The sequence below is a fragment of the Pomacea canaliculata genome, linkage group LG14 (genome assembly GCF_003073045.1).
Source record: "Pomacea canaliculata isolate SZHN2017 linkage group LG14, ASM307304v1, whole genome shotgun sequence".
Taxonomy (NCBI): Eukaryota; Metazoa; Mollusca; class Gastropoda; order Architaenioglossa; family Ampullariidae; genus Pomacea; species Pomacea canaliculata.
This window is the reverse complement of record NC_037603.1, coordinates 16,696,056-16,718,390: the sequence shown is the minus strand read 5'-3', so window position 1 is coordinate 16,718,390 and position 22,335 is coordinate 16,696,056. Positions and strand designations below refer to the sequence as shown.

Sequence of the window (22,335 nt, the reverse complement as noted above, 5' to 3'; positions counted from 1 at the left end):
TTGCAGACATCCAGCCAGCAGCTATAGACCTTGACATCTGCACAGACCCACCAAGCCTGGAAGAAGTGACAGCAGCAGTCAAGACAATGAAGAGCGGCAAAGCACCAGGGGCAGATGGAATAACAGCAGAGATGTTGAAAGCAGATATAAATGTGACAGCTCCCAAGCTGACTGAAATCTTCAAGCAAGTTTGGGAATCAGGGCAGCTCCCTGTTGCTTGGAAGACAGGGCTCATCTTCAAGTTACCCAAGAAAGGAGATCTTGGAGACTGCAATAATTGGAGGGGCATAACACTTCTTTCCCTCACCAGCAAGGTCTTCAGCAAGATTGTTTTGTCAAGACTGACGGCAACTCTTGAGAAAGACCTCCGACCACAGCAAGCAGGATTTCGTCCTGGGCGATCCTGCTCCGAACACATCTTCATTCTACGACAGATTCTGGAGCAGAGCAACGAATGGAACACACCGCTGTACATCAATTTCATCGACCTGGAGAAGGCTTTTGACAGCATCCACCGCGAGTCCTTATGGAAGATCCTGAGGCATTACGGAGTCCCTGCAAAACTTGTTCAGGTCATTGCAATGCTGTACAGCGATTTCAAATCCCAGGTTGTCTGTGACACGGAGCTCACAGACCCCTTCAACGTCAGTACCGGGGTGAAGCAGGGCTGCATTCTGTCGCCGTTCCTCTTCATCCTGGCCATGGACTGGATCATGAAGACTTCCACCGACAGTGAGAGGAGAGGAATCAGATGGACCATGACTATGACAGCAACAACAACGCTGGAAGACTTGGACTTTGCTGATGACATTGCCCTGCTGTCACACCGCCACCAAGACATGCATGAAAAAACAAAGGCCTTCTCAGAAACAGCTGGAAACCTTGGCTTGAAGGTCAGCACAAAGAAAACGAAAAGTATGAGAGTGAACGCCAGAGTCCAAGACAGCATCAAACTAAATGGAGAAGAGATTGAGGAAGTTGACAGTTTCACCTATCTTGGGTCCAAAATGTCAAACACAGGGGATGCGGAGGTGGAGATTCGAGCCCGACTGGCGAAAGCCAGCCAGGCCTTCGCCTCACTCAGGAGCACATGGAAGGCAAAAAACATCAGCCAGAAGATCAAACTGAGAATCTTCAAGTCAAATGTGATCAGCACCCTCCTTTACGGATCAGAATCCTGGAAGATGACCAAAACCATCAGTAACAAGCTTGACGTCTTCCAAAACAGATGCCTCAGGCGCATACTTAACATCTTTTGGCCAAATACCATCACCAACGAAGAACTCCACCGAAGAACTGAAACCGAGTCCATCACCACGCAGGTTCAACGAAGGCGTTGGCGATGGATTGGACATGTGCTCCGCCAGCAGACAGCAGACCTTTCCAGAGTCGCCCTACGATGGACTCCAGACGGCCGAAGAAAACGAGGCCGCCCAAAGGAAACTTGGAGAAGAACAGTGGAAAGGGAGATGAAAGGAAAGGGCTGGACATGGGGTCACCTAGAGCGGGTTTCAGCCGATCGACATCGGTGGCGGACTCTGGTTGAGGCCTTATGTGCAACCTGATGCACGAAGAGGAATAGATAGATGGGGTCCCAAAGGCATCTGTCCAAGTTTTTTGTTGTTTTTTGTTATTGTATACTTCCCCTCTGATGCCATCTCTCACTACACCACGTGTAAGTTTCACTGTCAGCTTCTCTTGTTGAGCTTGCTACACTGATGAAATGGACACAGGAATACACAGATACACCTGGATGATCCAACACTATTCCTCAGAGTTTGATATTTCTCATTTCTGCAAAACTGCTTACTCTGAACTTTGCAGGATTAATTCCAGTCATTATCTCACCACTGACACAACAACTTTGTGCTTTCTGTGCTCTCAAGGATCCCCTATTGTAATTCTCCCCCGCGCATCCCAAATACAAACATTAGGCAATTTAGTGTGATAAAAGAAAATTATTAATATTCAAGAGTTGACATTATTAATACTTAAGAGATGATACAATGATAAAATTCCAAATATGGCTGTTCTCTAGGTGTCCCGTTACTTCCCTATGCCTAGTCCAGGAATCATGAGCCACTACCATAATGACTACATACAGCACACTACACTCGTCTAACACACACTTGCCACTTATCTCTTCACATAAAAGTCTCTCGCCACGTGAAGGACCCTCCAATGTTGCTGATGTCTGAGAATTGGTTGATATATCACTCAGTTGATCATAGCTGCCTCTTTCATGAGCACTGAGACTCTGGCACCTCTCTCATGATTGGTCAAGCATACTACACACTTTCTTCCAAACATTCTGCTACCTAGATACATCCAGTCACTACATAGCTAACACATGACAGACAGGTGGTCACTCTGACTTACTACTGCTCCCACTGCATCCCCTCCTCCCCCACTTCTCACTAGTAATGCGGCACCATCCAGTTTGGCTTCCTATTCACTGTGTCCAGTCGGTGGCAATAGCAACCAGCACTGTTGTCCTGCACTAGGTATACTGCGGCCTTACAATTAACAGGCATATTCTCCCCTCTCTGAGAGATCTCCTGCAGCAACAACTACCATTTCACAGTCCAACTGAGCCCAGCGCTAGGTCCACCCTGACGTAAGTGGCCCCTGAGTCACAGGCCTACTTATTCCAGGGGAGATAAATGGCGGTGGAGGGAGCAGAAGTGCGACACCAACATTATAGCCATATTCCTGGTTATCATATGACAATCATCTAGATTTGAACATATATAACTATCATTCACTCTCTTCGCACTTCTGATACCAGGCTGCTCCAAGCTCCACTAAAACAAAGATATATGGACAGAGGTTCCCCCCCCCCCAACATCAAGCACATCAATTTGCAACAAATTATCCACCAGCCTTCATGTCTATGCTATGACTACTTCTAAGTTCAAACTATAGACATTTTTCAAAATCAATGACTTTGCTTGACCATGCCAAGATCATGTGCTTGCATATTCTTTATTTACTCTGTGGGTATATCTGTTGTATATGTACGTATATATTTGTTGTATGACTGTATATATGGATGCTAGTAAGTTTATTTAGGATTAGTCCATTTGTAGTTTCTCTTATTTGTTAAGTGCTCTGAGCAAATTATTTTGGAAATATGCTTATAAATGTTTATTAGTATTATGAAGCTGTGTCACAAACAATACTTGGCTTCCACACCTACCAGTGTTTGTCAATTATCTATCAGACATATCTATTCTATTTCCACCATCTACCTCAGCATTTTCTTATCAATAAAAAAGCTGGAACCAATTAAGAGGTGTGCACTTTTTTCTCAGCAGATTTAATTGGTTTTGTAGTAATTAAAAGTTGAAGTTCTCATGCTCTCAATGTCCAGAACAGTGCTGCGGTCTCCAAAACTTGTCCTCACTGTGTTCTCCAATGTCTTCAGTTTAAAATGCAGCCAAGATCACATTTTCTTCAATCTTATTCCATTCAATTAATAAATGGCCTGATTTTGCCATTTTCACTACTCCTTATCCCATGCAACACGTCTCCATTTGTGTCAATAGCAGAATTTTCTATTTTAATAATTAAAATATCAGAATATTACTAATGACAATTTTTTCATCATCGGTGTAAATTTTCATGACAAATTCAAAGGTTACCCCCACTGAGTTTTGTGGAAGTACACTGCTGCCATGTTGGTCAGCATTTTTTAATACCAGAATGGAATTAATACTTAAATTGGATCAGAAATTTTGCTGCTGGCAGACTCTAAAGGAGTGACACTTTTGAAGAAATGGTTCAACTTTGGAATGCAGTAGTTCTCATCTATTTGGGATTGACTATTATGAAGTTAAAAAAATTAAAAATTAAAAACTGTTGAGATCATACCATGTCACCAAATGTGCTGCCTGACATCCCAGAGTGCGAAGTAAAAAAAAAGTGAAAAAAAACCCCCCAAAAAACAAAATGAAGTAAATCCTTTGATCATGCAGGGTTCCCAGGGATCAAGGATGGTGCCAAGTAAGGACCTTATAAGGACCTTTCATGCATTTGTAAGGACCTAAGTGACAGTCATCAATGCTTAAGTTTTTCTCATGTACGGTCGGAAAGAGGTATTATTTATTAATCTTTGGTCTTCTCTACGTTCTGAAATACATGTATTACTATTCTAGTAATAAATAATCAGAGTTGATTTTGATGCCTATCTGCACTTAAAAAGTATCTTTAGCGCGCTGATAACATACACCATTAATGTTAATGTTCCAAGTTTTCTAGAAATCTAAGTAATAATAATTGCAAGACCTGAAAGCCATTCTTTGCTGTAATACAAAAGTCAGTGTATGTCTCTCGCTCTCTCACAAACACACAATCAACAGGGGAAGAGAGAGAGAAATAGAGCTATGCACAGTACTAGAAGATCAAAGCTCTGGTTCAAGAAAGAGATAAGTTTCTAAAGACCTTTTGAAAGAAGACTGTGTTTTAGCAACTACGGAGGGGCAAATAGTGTAGTACAGATGTGTAGACCAAACTTTTTTTTTAATTAAGGTGACTACAAGGAATGCAAAGGCTTGGAGTTTATCCCGTGACTGATCGGGGATGTACTTTATAAGCTCGTTACAGCTTTGACTCAGTCGAAATCCTGGCGTCATGAGTACTTCCAGAATACTTATAACAACACAGTTAATTATATTTATGCCACTATCACAAACTTATTTACATTTATTGAATGATAACCTTTTTTTATTTACAAAGTCATTTTCGTGCTCAGATGGTTCCTGTATTTTACATGGGTGCCATTTACGCACCCAAACGCATTTGGAAATCCAGCGATTGCGTCAAATTATTTCTGCTTGTTTGCATCTCTCTGGATCGGTATTTTACCTATTAAGTCGATTTGTAAGGGCCTTAGAAACACGGTGAATTGTCGGAGAAACTGTCGACTTATACATGTGTGTTGATCGTATCTCCTACAACTATTTGAAAACATCCCGAATAATAGAATCGCAAACATGACTCCAAAGGCTCGATTTTGCCGTATTTTGTTGTAGTTCGCGATAACGATTAACAAGTTTAAGATCCATTTTGAAAAGGGATATAACTTTCATCTACCAAAAACAAGTTTCACATCGTCGTCCTATGCTACTTCTCCGAAAATTATAAACGAAAACCGAGTTGCTGTGGACGCTCGTAAGTTAGTCATTTGCTAGTCTGTTGCTGGACTAACGTTACTCCCTAGCTGCGGACTAAAATTCGCTTAGTTGGGAGCAATGCAATGGTCGTAAGTCGGGTGCTATACCCTTGCTACGTCCAGACTAAGGCCTTACGCCCGATCAGTGCAACCGGCTCCTGTTGAAGAATGAAAAGAGCGTAATCCTGATGCTAAACCAAAGATGGAATGAGTCGAAACTGTCAAGCATTACAGTCCATTTATTTTCTTTTGCAAAATGTTTATCTTTAGAGTCTTTCATCAACCAGTCTTTATATTTTTTTTCCTTTAGCAAGTTCTCCTGAAAAGAACACTTCCCGGCATTTTTTTAAATCATCAAGAAGACTAAGAAATGTGATCAACCGTCAAGACTAAAATATCATGAAATGTAAGTTCTCATCGCGAACGAGACTTCGCAGTCATGTGATTAAAATAGCGGCGAGGCGAAGATTCGTCTGTATTTTGCGCCGAAGTCGACTCCGAAAATAAATTTGTGGATTTATAAGAGGTATGAAAAATAAATCTGTGGCAATATTTCCTCCATATAAGGACTTGTAAGGGTCACAGAGAAAATGTAAGGACCTGTGTGAGGAATTGTAAGGACCGCATGGCAAATATAAGGACTTATAAGGCCTTACGACGAAAATTCTCTACGTAAGGACTTGTGAGGACCCTGCGAACCCTGTCATGTTAATAAAAAGCTTGTGCTTGAAATGGGTATCAAACCTGAGCACCTCAAGGATCAAATCCTAGACCTTTAACTACAACTATCCACTTTCCTAGTCATATCCCCTCTTTCTTAACTTATTCAATACAATGACTCTCAATCAACTGACTCACTGCCTATTTTAAAAAATAACGACATACCTTATTGGTTAAGGGAAGTAATTTATAGTAAAAGCAATCCATAGAGGCACCAACAGTTTCTTCCTCTATTTATTCATTTACAAACAGAGCAATGTGTTTTGTTTGCATCAGTCTGCAAATTATCCCTGTGGTTGTAAAGATGTTTGCTTCTGCAGGAGTGACATATTAGGAAAGAATTATTCAGACTTAGGGTTAGGAAAACCATATGCAACTACATCAAAGTCACCCTTTTTAGGGTGGGTGAGTGGGTAGGAGGAGGTGATAAATAATATGCATGACAGGACATGAGTTAATCCAAATTTTGAGGGGTTAGTAAAACTCATGCATCTTTACCGAGCAGCCTGAACAGCTGACAGCTGGACTGTGGGCTCAGGGCTGTTGGCATTCAGGACAATGGTCTGCAAAGACTGACTTGTGGGTTTCTCGCTATCGTCAGAATCAGTACTGTCCTGTGCTGGAACATTTCGCCGTTTCAAGATGTGCTGGTCACGCTTGTTCTGTAAAAATTTTACAAATTCAAGATCATTAATTCTTTAATAAATTATGTAATACAGTAATACTTTGGTTAACGAATACAATCCATTCCTGGAAGGTGGTTGTTAACTAAAGTGGTCGTTAACTAAAGAAAATTTCCCCATAATAAAGGAAATAGAAATAATCGGTTCCCAGCCCCAATTTTGCCCTATTAACATTAATAAAATCACCTATCATACAATTCAAAAGGCTAAACATGAGTAAATAAAATTAAAAAGTAACAGTAGGGAGATAATAAAAATAAATAATGTTAACATAAGAACAACAACCTTTTGACTGCACTACTTTTACCTGGGGTTTCCTTTAACAAATCTTTGTAAATCACTAGCACCTTTTCACAAATGAATGCCTTGCTGATGCTATCATTGCGCAACTGTTTTTCATTAATGAAAACAAGCAGCAACTTTTCCACTTCCTCTATTATCTGAGGTGTTTGCTTCGTGATCGTATCAATGCCTTTTGCAACACTAGCTCATTTAATTACTTCCTTATTTTTCAATATAGTCGAGATTGTCAACTTGGACATCTTGTATTCCGCCGCAAGGCTGGACACACACACTCCGTATTCAAGGGATTCTAAAGGCTTGTGATAAGGCTATGGCGACGGTCAAATGTTTCAAAAATATATTTAGTTACAATTACAGAGCATGAGAGCAATACAGGAGAAATAAAGGATTCGTTTTTCACTTAATTACCATTTATTAGCACTATTTCGGTTGCCGATGTTTATAAAAATTGAAAAAATCCAGTGAAATCGACTCGTGTCCTTCTGGCGAGTAACCACGATAGCTTCCCAAGATAGTCAAGCAGAGGAGTCTCCTTATGATGTCAGAGTCTTCTTGTGACGTCAGTCTCTGACAGGAAGTGTCTGTATATGTATCATTGCGAAGATTTATCATCTTTTTATTCGTATGACACACTCTGTTTGTAAGGCTTGTAAGGCTCTGTCTTTCAGAAACTGATGAAAAGAAAATTTTGAATCTTTTCCCATCTTTTCGTGGCAATCGGGTGCAGCACATTCTCGAGGCATGGTTCTCACTATGGAAACCACACGTCATAGGGTCATGTCATGGAGAACGAGACTTTGTGGAAGCAAAAAAAAAAAAGAGTCCCGTGTAATTTCTCTTATTAAACACAACAGTCTACTAAAAACCTTCAACGTTTTCCACATGAACATACATATAAATAGACGAGATTCAAATTTATCCTACTCTTTACGCGATTCTAAGCAGTTTTATTTTGCCTTTAGAATCCCTTTAATGCTTTGAAATGATTTCCTTTTTTAACTCAATCGTAGGTCTTTGCCTCTTTACTTCATTTCTACTACCGCTCTTTACTTTTTTTGGAGCCATTATGAAGGATTTTATATATATATATGAATTCTTAAGTTACAAATTCATTGAATGTAGCACAATAAATATTAGCAACCAACTTAAACCATGTCTGAACAGCGAGTGAGGCTGGATCAGCAGATGCTTGGGTCAGATCGGGTGACGCAGAGATGCTTGGCGTCGCTGTTCGATAACTAAATTTTGGTCGTTAACAAAGGCAAATTTTAGGGGAAATTTTCTGCCGTTATCCAAGCTGTACATGAACAAAAGCGTTCATTAACCAAAGTTTCACTATATACCACTTGCTTTCATGCATTTATATAATAGTTATCATCCACAGCCAGAGTATACAATTCAAATTATATAACAACTATTATTACTCCAAGATTTTTGTAATATATTAAGAAATTATTAGGTTAAGTTGTGACTAACTCAAGAAAAATACAGCAGTTAAACTGAAAGCACATTTAATTGCATACACATTGCATCATTCACGTCCATGGCATTTGTTTCTATTAGACCAATCAGACCAATAAAAATCCATTCATATTGATCATTGGCATATCAGAATCTTGCTAAACCATTCAAGCTTGTTATCTGCCTACAATTTATTTTTAAAATTTAAATTTCATGTCAAATGTTACATTTTTATTTTATTCTTACCACAGCTTCGATCATTTGATCCTATTCAAATAAAATGGCATATTTTAGGTCTTTATTATTAAGGATTGTCTTTGAAGTTTTGATCTGTTAATCTTATTTTTAAATAAAGAACAATTTCTCATTCATCTATATTAACTTAGCATACTGCATATGTAATTATCCTTGAGGATTAATGAACTTGCATTGTCACTAAAATTGTCATACCGAAGTATAAAATTGATTTTTAATAACCTAAGGATAACTTAAACTACATTAACTTTACACATACATACAAAACATTTGGGCATTACCTTTCGCAATTCAACCGTAACTTCAGTTCTTCGCCGCCTCATTTCCTGAAAAGAGCGTCAAACTTGTTACAAACATATTCAAGCCTAATTCATAATACAATTTTAATGAGACCTCTCGCATTTACTATTTATACTACATACTAACAGTTGTTGAAGCACTACGGATAGGAACTTTCTTATAAAATTTGTTGATGACAGTGCCTAGCCTAGATGTCACTTTTGTATAATAGTGAACATGTTCACAATGGCACTCTTCCTGACTTTGTATGCTGGTGTGACAAACACCTTCTTGTCTTGAATGCCTTAAGGACTAAACAAATGATCTTCGACTTTTGGATGAACAAGCCTGAGGAAGTCATCAGTACTATTAAGACTACAAGCCAGAGGTGGCCCAACTCAGACTAGTACAAGGCCCGCTCATTTTTACCAGAAACAACATAATTTCCCTTTTAAGGTCATAATTCTGGCAAAACCACATTCTGGTCCGCAAGATTTTAAATCGTGTCTAGTGCGGCCCTCAGGCGAGAAAAGGTAGAGCACCACTGCTATAAGCCATCTATCTCACCAACTAACTCTCTGGATCCTGGACTTTTTAACAAACAGGCAACACAGAGTTTCTGTTAACGTCTTCTCTCACATCCTGTTGTCACCTGTACAGGTTACCCTCAAGGCTGCTGCTGGTCTCCAGTACTGTTCATACTGTATACTAACAGTTGTAGAAGCACTATGAATAGGCACTTCCTTGTAAAATTTTCTGATGACACTACCTTTCTGTTTCTTTTGTATGACAATGAATATGATCATAGTGGCACTCTTCCTGACTTTGTTCGCTGGTGTGACGAACACTTTTTTGTCATGAATGCCTAAAAGACTAAGGAAATGATTTTAGACTTTCTGACAAACAGACCTGAGGCAGTCATCAGTATTATCCATGATGATGCCATCGAGGTAGTCGACTCTTACAAATATCTAGGTACTATCTTTGACAACAAGCTTAAATGGGATATCAATACTGACATGATCTTCTGTAAGAGCTAACATCTGTACCTCCTACAGAAACTCAGATCTTTCTCTGTCATCCTCACTCAGTTCTATCAGGCCTACATTGAAAGTCTCATCACTTTTTCTTTCATCTCTTGGTTCCATAGCCTCTCTCTTAGGAACAAGAATTGTCTCCCTTGTTATATCTGCTCCAAGATCACCGGAATCAGGCAGACAGATTTGGCAACTTGTTATCATCAGCAAATCCTTAGGAATGCAGCCAGGTCCTCGCTATTTCTGATCACATATTGGCATTTCAGTTTTCATCTTACTGTCTGGCTGTAGGTACACGATGCCTGTATGCAGAACCAATCATCAATGCAACTCATTTATTCCACAAGCCATTTACTAGATCAACTCTACTGGCCGTGATCTTGTACTAGCCTGAGGTGACCTAAGGTCACCAGCTATATTTACTGCTGATGGGAATATATATATAGCGCATACGTGTGAGAGAAATTATTTCAAGATCTATATGTATTATCTCGATATAATGCTAGCATGAGCAGTAGCTGGAATTGCCCTTGTGGATTAATAAAGTTCTATTGTATTTTAAAAAAATGGACATTTCAGCAAGTTAAACAAAATGTACAATTATTCTTTTAATGTTATGTACTTGCAGCAAATACTTTTCTGCCTTCCGCAAAGAAAATTTTCTATTCTAAGTTTAACTAACAGTAGTTACTGGTAGCGTGAGTTTAAAAAAATTTTTTTCTTTGAGCAAGGTCCTAGCTTCATCAGAAATAAATTTTTAGCTTTAGAAAGGTTAAAAACTTCAGAATATTTTGACTGAACCATATTTTTAAGGTATTTGTGATTCTACACTCAACAAGACTGAACAAAAGCATAAAATACTCTACATATTTTATGGCAGGCAAGCTTTATTCTTAAAGAGTTTGTTCCTACCTTGCCTGATAACTACTATTTCTTCTAGATTTTCATCTTCTTGCCTGAAACTATGGAAGATTCACAATCTTTTCATACAAAAAAAAAAAATAATAATAATTTGTACGGTAATAATTTGTAAACTATTCTTTGAAATAATCTTTTACTGACTCTACTTTGATATTTTCCGCCACACAGAAACCTTCAACAGGATGAACATTCATTTATAAAGACCTCATTCACTTATTCTGTATGAACTGCAACACATCAGTTTCCTAAATAGTCCAGCCATAAAGCAAATAAATCTGATTCTGGTTAAAATCAAATGCGATTATACTTGGAGTGGAACGGGGCGGGGCTCGTAAAGCTGCAATGAACTAATTGTATTGCAATAATTCTTTATTCAAAGTTATTAGGAGACAAAACATTTTTAGAAGCTAGGAAATCTACATCGTGTAATCGCCTGTTAAAATAAAGTCAAAGCGTTTGCTGTTAAACTATAGACACTAAAAGTAAAAACGATCTAAACTGCGTCGTTCATGGACCTTGGTGAAACAAAAGGCGCGGTTTCAATGTTTTTCCTTTTTTTGCGATTACGTTGTTACGCAGCATTAAGGACAGGTATAATAATATACTTTCATAACATATAGACTAACGAAAACAAATATCTTAACTGTGAAAATGCGTGTTCTACTACCGTAGTATGTCAAGATGTGTCCCAGTTCACACTCCAATGTTGGGAAAATTAAGAAACATTCTTAAGAAATGAAACACTTACATCTGCATCTTTTCCTTTGTTTTTAAAGAGATGGTTCCTTGCCTTCCCCACGGCATCTGACGCCATTTTCCAATATCTGGCGTTAGAAGACAGAAATACTCTTTTCTATTTCGATCAGCGTGTTTCAACCTCAGTAAAGATGCCGGCCTTCTCTGTTCACGCTACCCAAACATTGCCTGTAAGGCTAGTTTCTATTGGCCACTCGATACTATACAGAAATTGTTGTAATATGAAAGATGCACATATATCTGTAATATTTAGTAAAATGAAAGTAGCATCTCAATTGCATATATTTATTTTCTCCAGTTTTGACACAAAATAATTGCTAGTCACCAAGAACACCGATCATTTAATGAAGATCTTAGCGAATAGGCATTTCTTTAATGGCCAATCAAAATACGTTTATTGTTCATTCATTTTAAGTAAATTTCATTTCATTGTTGTTTTCGAACAATCAGAGCAAAACAAATAATTTCTTGATTTGTATTAGGTATTTATACTCTAAAAAGGTAAATATGGAGTGTTAAAGTTTACATCACTTCAAAGTTATATGTTTTCTTACGAAAGTAATTCGCAATCGCGTGGTCACGAAAATAAGGCGTTATCCGCAACGTTCAATTGATAAGCCAGAGATTGAACAGTCTCGGAAGTTTCTTCATCAAGTTTGAAACGACTTAAAATTCACGATGGCAGAACTTTTTTCTCTTGCTTCTGTGATATCTCTGTCAGTAACAGCTTTGTATGCTGGTGGAAGCGTAATTGTTGGTTTACATCTTGGTAAAAAACTGCCAAAAGTAGAAAGGTGGATTCTGGCATGGTTGGTTTTCGACGCTTTAGTGCATTTTACTATGGTAAGACAAAGTTAACAAATTCTCAGTAAATAGCGGTTTTTTTATGTTTGTTAGTGTTGAAAATGGGGACTTTCTTTTTTAACATAACGCGGAGGTAAAATCAAGCACTTGTGCTAATGTTTTGTCTCCCAGTTACCGGACATTTAATAATAATGCAAAATTAGTAAAGCGCGTACTCACACTTCTAAGGAGCATGCTCTTAGAGCCTCGAAGAACGAGAAATGGACAGCATACGAGGGACAGGAAAACGAATAACACATGCACTAAGAATAAACAACAGTACTAAGGATGAATAAAAACAAGTACAGAAAACACAAAGAGGAACCAGGTAACAAGAACTGAGAGTATCATGATATTGCAAAAGGAAGACGAGCAGGGAAGGGTGTGAAAAAGGACTAGCATAGTGGGAAAGGGTGATAGGAGTATTGTTTACGGAAGAGGTACGTTTTCAGTGCACATTTAAAAGATTCAATATTGGGTAGGTGGCAGATTTAGAAAGGTAGAGAGCTCCATTACTTCACTGAAAATAACTAAAAATCCTGTGGCCATATGTTGTGGTACAGGAAGAGTAAGAAGATAAGAAAAGAAGCAACGTTATATAGCTGGGACGTAATGAAGGAGAAATTCAGAGAAATAATCAGAGCAGGTGCCAGCAAAGAAATAAAAATACAGCACAGACAGTTTGTACTGGATTCGAGAACGAATGGGTAACCAGTGCAGAAAATGAAGGAGAGGAGTGGTCTGGTCCCATTTCCAAGTTCTAAGCATCAGACATTCAGCATAGTTCTGTACTTTCTGGAGTTTGTAAAGAAGGTAGGCAGGACAGCAAGCAAGGAGTTGCAGTAATCAATGTTGGCACAGACAAAAGTGTTGGTAGTATGCGTAGACAGAATGTGATGGATGGCGCTGAATTTGCGTATCTCATAATAGGCAGACTGACAGATAGCTGTGACTTGTTTAACAAGAGTCATATCTGAAGTGACAATAAATTCCTGACAGATAGTGCAAAAGGGATGCTGGTTTCGCCCACTTTAATGTGATTTGGTGGACAAACAAAAGAAGATAGATTTCTTCTCTTACATAGGAGGGCTTCCATTTTATCATTGTTGAGTTTAAGTTTGTTTGCTACCGTCCAGTCTTTGATGTCACTAATACAGGTTTCTGTGGTGCTAATAGCAGAGTGAGACTCATCCTGTGGAGTGGAGCAGTTCAGTTGTGTGCCATCAGCATATGATTGATGGGAAACTTTGTAAGACTAGATGCAAGATGAAAGTGGTTTTTTATACAGAATTGGATTGAGTACTGAGCCTTGAGGGACACCACAATAAAGTGGACCAGGACGAGACATTTAACCATCAATGAACACAGTCTGCACCCTATCAGTGAGATAGAAGTTGAACCACACTACTGCAGGTCCAAAACTCCCGTAGAGGATATGTAATCTATGAAAGAGCAGAGAGAAGTCGATAGTGTCAAATGCAGGAGACAGGTTCAGCATAGTTAAGGCAATAGATATCACCACTGTCGAGGACAGATATTATGTCGGTGGTCAGCTGGTTCTCTTGTAAGTAGGCCCAGAGCTCAAAACTACTTTCTCTGTGATCTTTGAGAGAAAAGACGTTGGAAACTGGGTGATAATTGTTCAACACATCAGGCGTGGATTTCTTAAGAAGTGGCTTCACCCGGGCATTTTTAAACAAAGATGGGAAAACAACTGATGACAAGCTGACATTTACAGTGTTTGTGATGGCAGGAAGTAAAATATCTAAGCATTCAAGAAGAAGGCTTGTGGGTATTGGATCTTACTGGCAAGTTGTTTGCATGGCTTTCAGAATAATGGCATTAATTAACTTTTGGTTTAGTCTTTAAAGCAAGAGTAAAGTGGTGCAAAAAGCATTTGTCTGGTGTTTGCGTGACTCTATTTTAAGGTGTTCGAACAAAGGTAGCGGGAGTGGTGTGCCACTAATGAACTGCCTTTACTGAACCAGGTGATAGTTAATAGTAAACTTAGCAGGTAAGGCTCGTGGCATTGCATGCACAAGAATGATCTTCAGTAAATCAGACTGTGAAAAACAAGCAGCCTAAATTAAGCAAGTAATTTTGGAAACAAGCATAGAATCAGTCATTTAAAAAAAATTGTTCAAAACCACATGAAGATTATATAAAGGTACAAGGCTTTGTTATAAAGAATCCCATATAAAGTTTTGCATGGCTTCACTAAGTTGGAGATTATTTTGCAAAATGTTGGAAAAAAGAAAACAAGGGTTGGGTTTGTTCGCTTTTTATTGGGGTGTGCTACATCTGTCAGTGTTCATTTGTTAAGAAATGCCCACATTCACATCAAAGAAATGAGAGAAAATTGTGCAGCATTTATTGTAAAGGTAAGTCGATCAAAATCTATAGCTTTATGGGTTGTCAAGACAACAACACCGGTATCCAGTGGAACTTCACCAAACAGCTAGAGGACCTGGTCTTTGCAGATGACATCTGTCTTTTATCTCATCGGCAACAACATGCATAAATCAAACTGAGTATGCTAGCTGAAGAAACAGAGAAGACTGGCTTAAAGGTCAACAGAAAGAAGACCAAAGTGATGAGAATCAACAAGTAGGAACTCCCAATCCAACTTCAACGAGAGAACATCCTAGAAACAAACCACTTCACATATCTGGGGAGCATTGTCAACAAGGATGGTGGAGCGGATGATATCAAAAGTCGCATCAACAAAGCCAGGGATGCTTTCAACAGCCTACACCCCATCTAGAACTCCCAAGCATTATCCTTCCGCAGTAAGACCCACATCTTCAACACCAATGTGAAGGCAGTCCTATATAGTTCTGAAACCTGGAGAGTGACAAATACCATCAACAACAAGCTCCAGACCTTTACCAGCTGATGCCTACACCATATTCTGGGAATAAGATGGCCTGAAAAGATCTCCAACAGCAGCCTGTGGAAAAGAACCAACCAGAATGCCACTAGCCAAGACATCAAAAAGCGCTAATGGGGCTGGATAGGACACAACCTGCGCAAACCAGCTGAAATCATTGGTAGGCAGGCACTTGACTGGAACCCTCAGGGGAAGAGGAGAGCTGGGAGACCAAAGCAGACTTGGAAAAAGAACAGTAGAGAGCCCAACTGAAGGGGGCTGCCCAAAACCAGGTCTTTTGGGGAGATATTGCTGCAGCTCTATGCTACTCAAAGGAGCAACAAGGAATAAACTAAACTAAACTTACGAATTATGTGTTCAACACATAACAAATAAGGTCAATGGTTCAAAGTCAGCTTTGGACTTGGGCTGGAAAACTTCACCTGTGCAGCTGAACTAATGAACTAAAAAGATGAAGGTAGCAGCCTGGTGTCTAGGGTAATCAGTGCAGAATCTTAACTTTTAACTGGTCTTTATCGGGATGATTTTTTTTTTTTTATCCCACTATGATGATGAAATGATTAATCTTTTGTGAATGACATTCAACATAACTTGTTATGCGTTTTGTCAGCTAGTAGATGGAATGATGATTATCAAAACGCTATTTCAAATCTTTGAGTTATTTATATTTTTATATAAAGCTGTGCTTTGTTCATCACTTAGGAAGGGCCCTTTGTAATTCATTCTTTGACTGGCACTGTGGCAGAGACAAACTTTATCACTGCAGAGTTGTGTAAGTATTAACAAATTTATACACAAATGAAGCAATAAAATGTTGGATAAGTCTGCATTGTTTTTAAAACTAACGTGGGAGTTTTAATCTTTAAATGTAATATTTTCCAGATTTGGTAATAAAAGACTAAAACACTTGTTTACATGAAAATATAACAAATTGAAGGTATAGGTAGATTTAATGGTATAAAAACTAAAATACATTTTGCTTTATAATGTTTAACAAAGTTCAAAGCTTCCCATAGGTTAACAAAAGACTGATTATTAAATGAATTAGTGTTGATTGTTGCATTTTTAAGAAAAGCAGCTTGTGGATTAGTATACTGGACATTTATGTGAAAGTCAAAATACCACTATAAAGATGTGAACTGAAGTGTAAATTTGAATATCCATAGCCATTTTCATCTGTTGGACTGAGTTATAGGCAAGATATGCAAGCCTGTCCTTAACATCAGTTCCTGATTTTTTTCGACTAAATATTTTCTTTTTATATTTCATCCTGTTACAACTATTTTCTTCACACCTAGGGAAGGAGTATGGGAAAGCTGACCGTCGCTGGCTGTACTCGGATCCTACCATTATTTCACTTGAGATAGTGACTGTGCTGGTTGATGGCATTCTTTGTCTAGTCCTCATCTATGCCATCATTTTTAATCGATTCTATCGGCACCTCGTGCAGCTTGTGCTGTGTGTATGTGAACTATATGGAGGTGAGTGCCATTTATTCTGCTAATGAAGGGGGTGTGTAGAAAATTCAAGGAAATGTTGAAATCCAGGCTTTCAGCAAAGATTTAATAGTACCAGAAATTAAATCAGCATTTTGTAAGAAGCCTACAAAATTGAAAAAGAGGATTACCTTTGCAGGAAATAAACTTCCATTATTAATCTCAAATATTAGACCATATCTATCACATGAATAGCTGCTAAAAATAAGAAACAGAACCTTGGGCAAAAGCCAGCTTTCATTTGATGTTTAGGGGTTGGTTTGTGCCTTTATCAGAGATCTTAAGTATTATTGTAATTGATATTATGATGGAGACATTTATATCAAAGATAGTCCAGTTTGTAAGTGAAACAGTAGGTGATGGGTGGCCATTAAAGAAATGAAGCAGAGGAGTGACATGATCAGTCTTCTGAGCCTGGAGCACCAGATGGATAGCACTGTTCTGAGTGCATTGACCATCATGGAGTGTAGCATCAACAAGAAGACCAGCTAAAAGGGAGTTGCAGTAATTCAGGCATGAGAAAATAAAGGAAACAACTTGCTTGATAGTGACATTAGTAATCGGATAGCAATGGATACTGGAGACGTGATGGAGTTTGTGGATGTAGGAGGTGCAGTTTCATCAAGTAGGAGATATTATGCTAAAATATACATGGAGCAAGATGCAGAATGACACGAAACACTTGTCAGGCAACATGGTTGTAACGATTCGCGATTCAAAGCGAATGCTATTTTTGTTGTTCTAATTATTTGTTGTCTGTGGTACCAGGGGAGACCAGTCACGCAAGCGCTGACGCAATCCCCACGCACATTATTTCACGTCATTCGACATGTTTGACATAGGAAATGTTGTCATAGGCGTAACTACGGCGATTGAGGTGGGAGCCATGCCGACTACACGGTACAGAGATTATGATTGGTCGGCATGGACCCCACGAAGAATCGCTAAGCAGTCGTCTTAGTTACCGCGTTGCTAATGGCCTAATTGGTCATTAGAGGGAGACTAGATAGTTAAGTTAGGCTAACTAATGTTGCTCTGGACAGAGAGAGCTGAGCAGCCTGGAGTAAGACCTACGAAGAGTATCAAGACTTTGTTAACGGACGCCAACGTCCATCCCCATGAAGGTGGAGCTGAGTCATCATCTTGTGTGCTCAAGAGGAGTGTAGTGTTTGTATTGGCTCGATGAGGTATTCAGCGGGAGATCTGTGCTGTGGACAGGTTCACGAAGTTTTAGCATCACGTTACAACGGATGCTAACGCTTATCTACCGAAGAGTAGACCTGGATAACACCTTCTTACCGATTGGGAGTATAAAATCTACTCCAGCATCACAAGGGATACAGCGGGTTTCTGTGTGAGAGGACAGATCCTGGACGTACTGGCATCTCGTGTGTAACAGTCGTCGATACTTCCCATACCGAAGGGTAGAGTTATGCGGAACATTTGAAGTACAGGACTTGTAACCTGTAGCTGTGCCACCGGACATCTGTGCGTGTATGTGGATATCAAACGGATACTATCTACAACACCACAAATTGGTATACCGGATCGTCTGTCCAGTCAGCAAAGTGACAGTGAAGGCTCAATAGCCCATGGGCAGTAGGGTTTAAACGTCATATTTATCTTGTGTTTTATCTTTCCTTTCTCCCATCGTTCCATTTCTTTCATGGAACAAGCATTAAAGAATAATCCAGAATGGAGGCAAAAAATTTGATGTAGATTCTTGGATAAAACAGAAAAACAGAGAGGAGTTCCCTTGAGCTGTTTAGATAAAAGGACATCACTCTAATCATGTGTTTTTTATTGCATGTCTGTGTGTTTTGTGGATAGTGAGTACCTAGAACTTCTGCAGTATAGAAATTATCATTTTTTGTTTTATATTAAGATAAATATATATCTATCTATAATTGGGATTGATATTAAATCTGTGGGAAAAGTTTTCATTTTGTGCCAGACTTTTAAGGACACTGGTGCTTTCATCCTTGTGATTTTAATTAATAAAATGATGGGTGGGTGTCTGGAGGAAAAAAGTGCATAATGCAGAAAGCTCATTTTAAATGTTTATAAATTCATTTAGTTTTATATACATGACTTTGAAGTATATTAATTTGGTCCTAGAGTAACAACTTTGCTTGCTTGTAACAATTATCTTTCTCATTGGTTTGAAAGTAAAGCATTCTATTTTAAGTATTTTTTATAGGATCCACTTTTGTATTGTATGTGCACCTTTGATTTGAACAGGTTGGATGACATTTTGCCCAGAGTGGGTGAATGGAAGCAAGAATCTGGTGACAGATAATGGTCTTTATCTGTGGGTGTACCTTTTCTTTTTCAACATGATATGGGTTATCATTCCATTTGCACTCATGTATCACACTTGGGTTGATATCCGCGAAAATGGAATTGCACCAACTGTCCACTACAGACCAATTATTTTGTCCGACTTAAATAAAAATCAAAGTTCAGCTGACAAGGATGGCCATGTTGGGCGCTACAATTTGAGGTCCAGAAAGGAGCAGTAAAGTGCAGCAATCCCTGGATTTCATGGCATTTCTTGTTCCTGTTTCAGTTTAAGATTACTCATTCGGTTCCAATTTTTATCTGACTTTTTTTTTCCTTTATTGCCAATGACAAGATGCTACTGTTCATACTGCATAGGATGAAATGTTGTTCATGCTCTCTAGTTTGTATCATATTGTGGAAAGAATGCCTGTTTGTTATCCTGTGGGGTTGATATGTTATACAGATTACATACAAAATTTTATGCTGCATATTATAGATGTCATTATTTCTTGGTGCTGACAATACTTTGCTGCTTGCACTCTTCTTATGCAGGGAAAATCATAATCTTTAATATGTCAACAGCTGTAAAGTTCCCACTCCTGTTTCCCTCTTATTATAGTAAATTGCAACATGTTGCAGTGCTTAAACAGTATTTATATTCATGAGTTCTCTCGAAATATTTTTATAGTATTTATGTATTATTAACAATGACTAGTCTAGGGTATCCAGTTACTCCTCCAATGCTACACTAGTTTAATTTCTGCTAAGCATGTACTTTCACTATTTATTCATCGCCAGTTTCGCTTAATAATGCCATTCAACATGTTCATGCACTTAACATATAATTAGCCCTAATGGCTGCTGCCAGACCACACGTCCACTTCAGTCTTTCTTTGATATCAAGGCCTTCCTGCTCATGGTGCACGCAGATGTCACACCATTGTCTTGCCTCCAGTCCTTCAGGAAAGAGTGCTACAAAGAATACATTATCCATTAGATCTCCCATGTGCATTTGCACTGGGAGTGCCAAAATGTGGTCATCTCTTAATAAGTCTCTTAAAAGAGTAAGCATATTCTCTTGGATGACTCCGTTGATGCAGACACGAAGTAAAACCTCGATGATCCCTGCCACTGCATGTTGCAGGCATGAACAAAAATCCTTTACAGCAACCCATGCCTCCACTTATGTCTGGTGTTTCCTACTGTCTCTTCTGTAAACAGCGGTTAGTGCCTGTCACCAGTACAGCGAAGGTTGGCTGTCCTAGGTTCAGCTGTCTCAGGAATGCTGTTCTCTCTGCGTATGGCATCTGTTTACAGGGGTGGCTGCCTTACTGTGATATAGCCTTAGTTGCTGTCTCAGCATAAAACACTAATTTTTCCACCTATTTCCTCACTCTTCTGCAAGTTTAACAGATTTTCCAACCTGTCCTCTGCTAACAACTTCAGAAAACTCAGATCTTCTCATGGCTAGCATGCTCTTCTAGCTTAAGGATTATCTTATCTTCCTAGTACCTATAGTGTCTGCCATCTCTTAAGGTTTCTCCGGGCACTATGACCACCTGCATTATGGAAATATTTTAGTCTTATACCTAACACATGACAGTATTATTTTGCAATATCAGTGATATAAAACCCAAAATTTGATTTTATGGCGATGGGGGTCATTGCTGATGTATCTACTAAATCCACGCAATGTGCAGTATGTTGGGCACAGTCAATATGTAAAGTATGAGCAGCAGGTTTTTAAAAAATTATAGGATAAAGGTCCTATTTTATGATAGCTCATTTCAATATGTAGTTTGAAAATAAGATTTATTTACTTTGCTGTACTCACGATGGAAGCCTTCTAATCTTGGTTCTAGTAATTGTATACATATAACTATTTTCGTGGCTGTTAACTTACACTTTACTTGTCTGCATGAGTTTCTTGTACTTATGCAGTATTTCATTTTACTAAGTCATTATTTGATGGATATTGTAGAAAATTTTTGTGATGAAATGGCCAGTGCATTAAGCATAATCTAATATCTAGTCTTCTTATTACGGGTATAAATTTTTCTTCGTAATATATTTCCCACTTTTTATAGACAACACTTGCAGATGATATTTGTGGCATTGTAGATTTTTAGTAGTAGTAGTATTTTCTAGAACATGAACCATTGATGTGTGCACATGTGCATATTTGTGTGTGCATGCATGTGTGGGGTTTTTGATGTGTGAGAAAATGCTTTTGGTTTACAAGTCTTTTATGCATTTAAACTAAAGATGTGTACCCTGAAGTCTGAAAAGCTTATTTTATTTTCTTCCGGCTTTTATGAAAATATTTTTATAAGTATAATATAGACATAGTAATATGTGATCATATAATAATACATATTTTGTTTATTCCAGCAAGCAAAATAGAAAATAGATGTAGGGAAGCATACCCATAGCACACACTCATACACTTTCCGGCTCTCTGCTGTTCAAGCATCTGATAATTATGTTGAAAAGTTAAGTTGAAAGAAGATTTATGTAAGCATGTCTGTTGGAGAAACTAAAGCTGTTGTTATAAAAATGGGGAAAAGCTTTTGTTACTTTAAACAGGAGACTATGATTGACTTTTTAAGAATCTTTATGATCTTCAAGCAGCTTTATTTATCAAAATAGAGTTTCATACATGATAACCACTTCATAAATTTAAATTCTTCCTAAGTACCATTTATCTTATCCATGGTGTAGAGAAAAAAAAACTATGCCTTGCTTGCATGCCTTTCTTATTCTGAAACTTGAGATGCTCTTGCAATGGCTGAGGTTCACAAAGGTGGTGGCATTGTGAGAAGTAACAGTTCCCAAAATAGTTTTTACAAAAATAAAAATGTTGTCTTCACTGTTTTTGTGTGTTGGTACAGAGTTGCTGAATGAGGGTTCAAATAGTATATTGATATTTGTATTAAAAATGTGAAAGTTTATAATGTTCTTAAAGGGAAAGACACTAAAATCTTTATATACCAAATAACAAACAAAAACACTGAAAAAAAATATTTATCACAACTAACATACACCTCCAACTTACCAACCAATACATCACAAATGAGCACAAGTAAGAAGTACAAGAGCATCTTATCCTAAGATACAGAGTTCACCCTGTACTGTCTCTCTGCTCAGGTAAGCAGTGCCAATGTTAATTTTGTAACTTCAGCAAATAGCTTAGGTTACATAATGTCTGCTAGCATCTCTTTTGATAAGCATGTTT

At 38.3% G+C, this 22,335-nt stretch overlaps 2 protein-coding genes across 2 annotated transcripts in view; one reads left to right on the top strand and one right to left on the bottom strand.

Moving 5' to 3' along the window:
• LOC112555407 (importin subunit alpha-4-like) overlaps positions 1-11,794 on the bottom strand; it is a 37,802-nt gene extending 26,008 nt beyond the window's left edge. Inside the window, exons 1-3 of the mRNA XM_025223787.1 lie at positions 11,581-11,794; positions 8,877-8,921; positions 6,392-6,555 (exon numbers count right to left, since the gene is read on the bottom strand). Of these exons, the coding sequence (XP_025079572.1) occupies positions 6,392-6,555; positions 8,877-8,921; positions 11,581-11,646 (275 nt within the window). The 5' untranslated portion in view covers positions 11,647-11,794. The remainder of the gene's footprint in view (positions 1-6,391; positions 6,556-8,876; positions 8,922-11,580) is intronic.
• A 346-nt stretch (positions 11,795-12,140) lies between these two features.
• Positions 12,141-21,974, top strand: LOC112554803 (emopamil-binding protein-like). The gene is made up of 4 exons (XM_025222847.1): positions 12,141-12,431; positions 16,024-16,093; positions 16,620-16,802; positions 19,059-21,974. The coding sequence occupies exons 1-4, from the start codon at positions 12,267-12,269 to the stop codon at positions 19,337-19,339; spliced, it is 699 nt and encodes a 232-aa protein (XP_025078632.1). The 5' UTR covers positions 12,141-12,266; the 3' UTR covers positions 19,340-21,974.
• Positions 21,975-22,335: the final 361 nt, after the last annotated feature.

What these genes read in the sequence shown, in the direction of transcription:
- LOC112554803 (XM_025222847.1), top strand. Translation starts at nt 12,267, where the DNA reads ATGGCAGAACTTTTTTCTCTTGCTTCTGTGATATCTCTGTCAGTAACA. An exon ending in CTTTAGTGCATTTTACTATG is followed by an intron (nt 12,432 to 16,023) that starts GTAAGACAAAGT and finishes TTCATCACTTAG; the next exon opens with GAAGGGCCCTTTGTAATTCA. An exon ending in TGTATGTGAACTATATGGAG is followed by an intron (nt 16,803 to 19,058) that starts GTGAGTGCCATT and finishes TGATTTGAACAG; the next exon opens with GTTGGATGACATTTTGCCCA.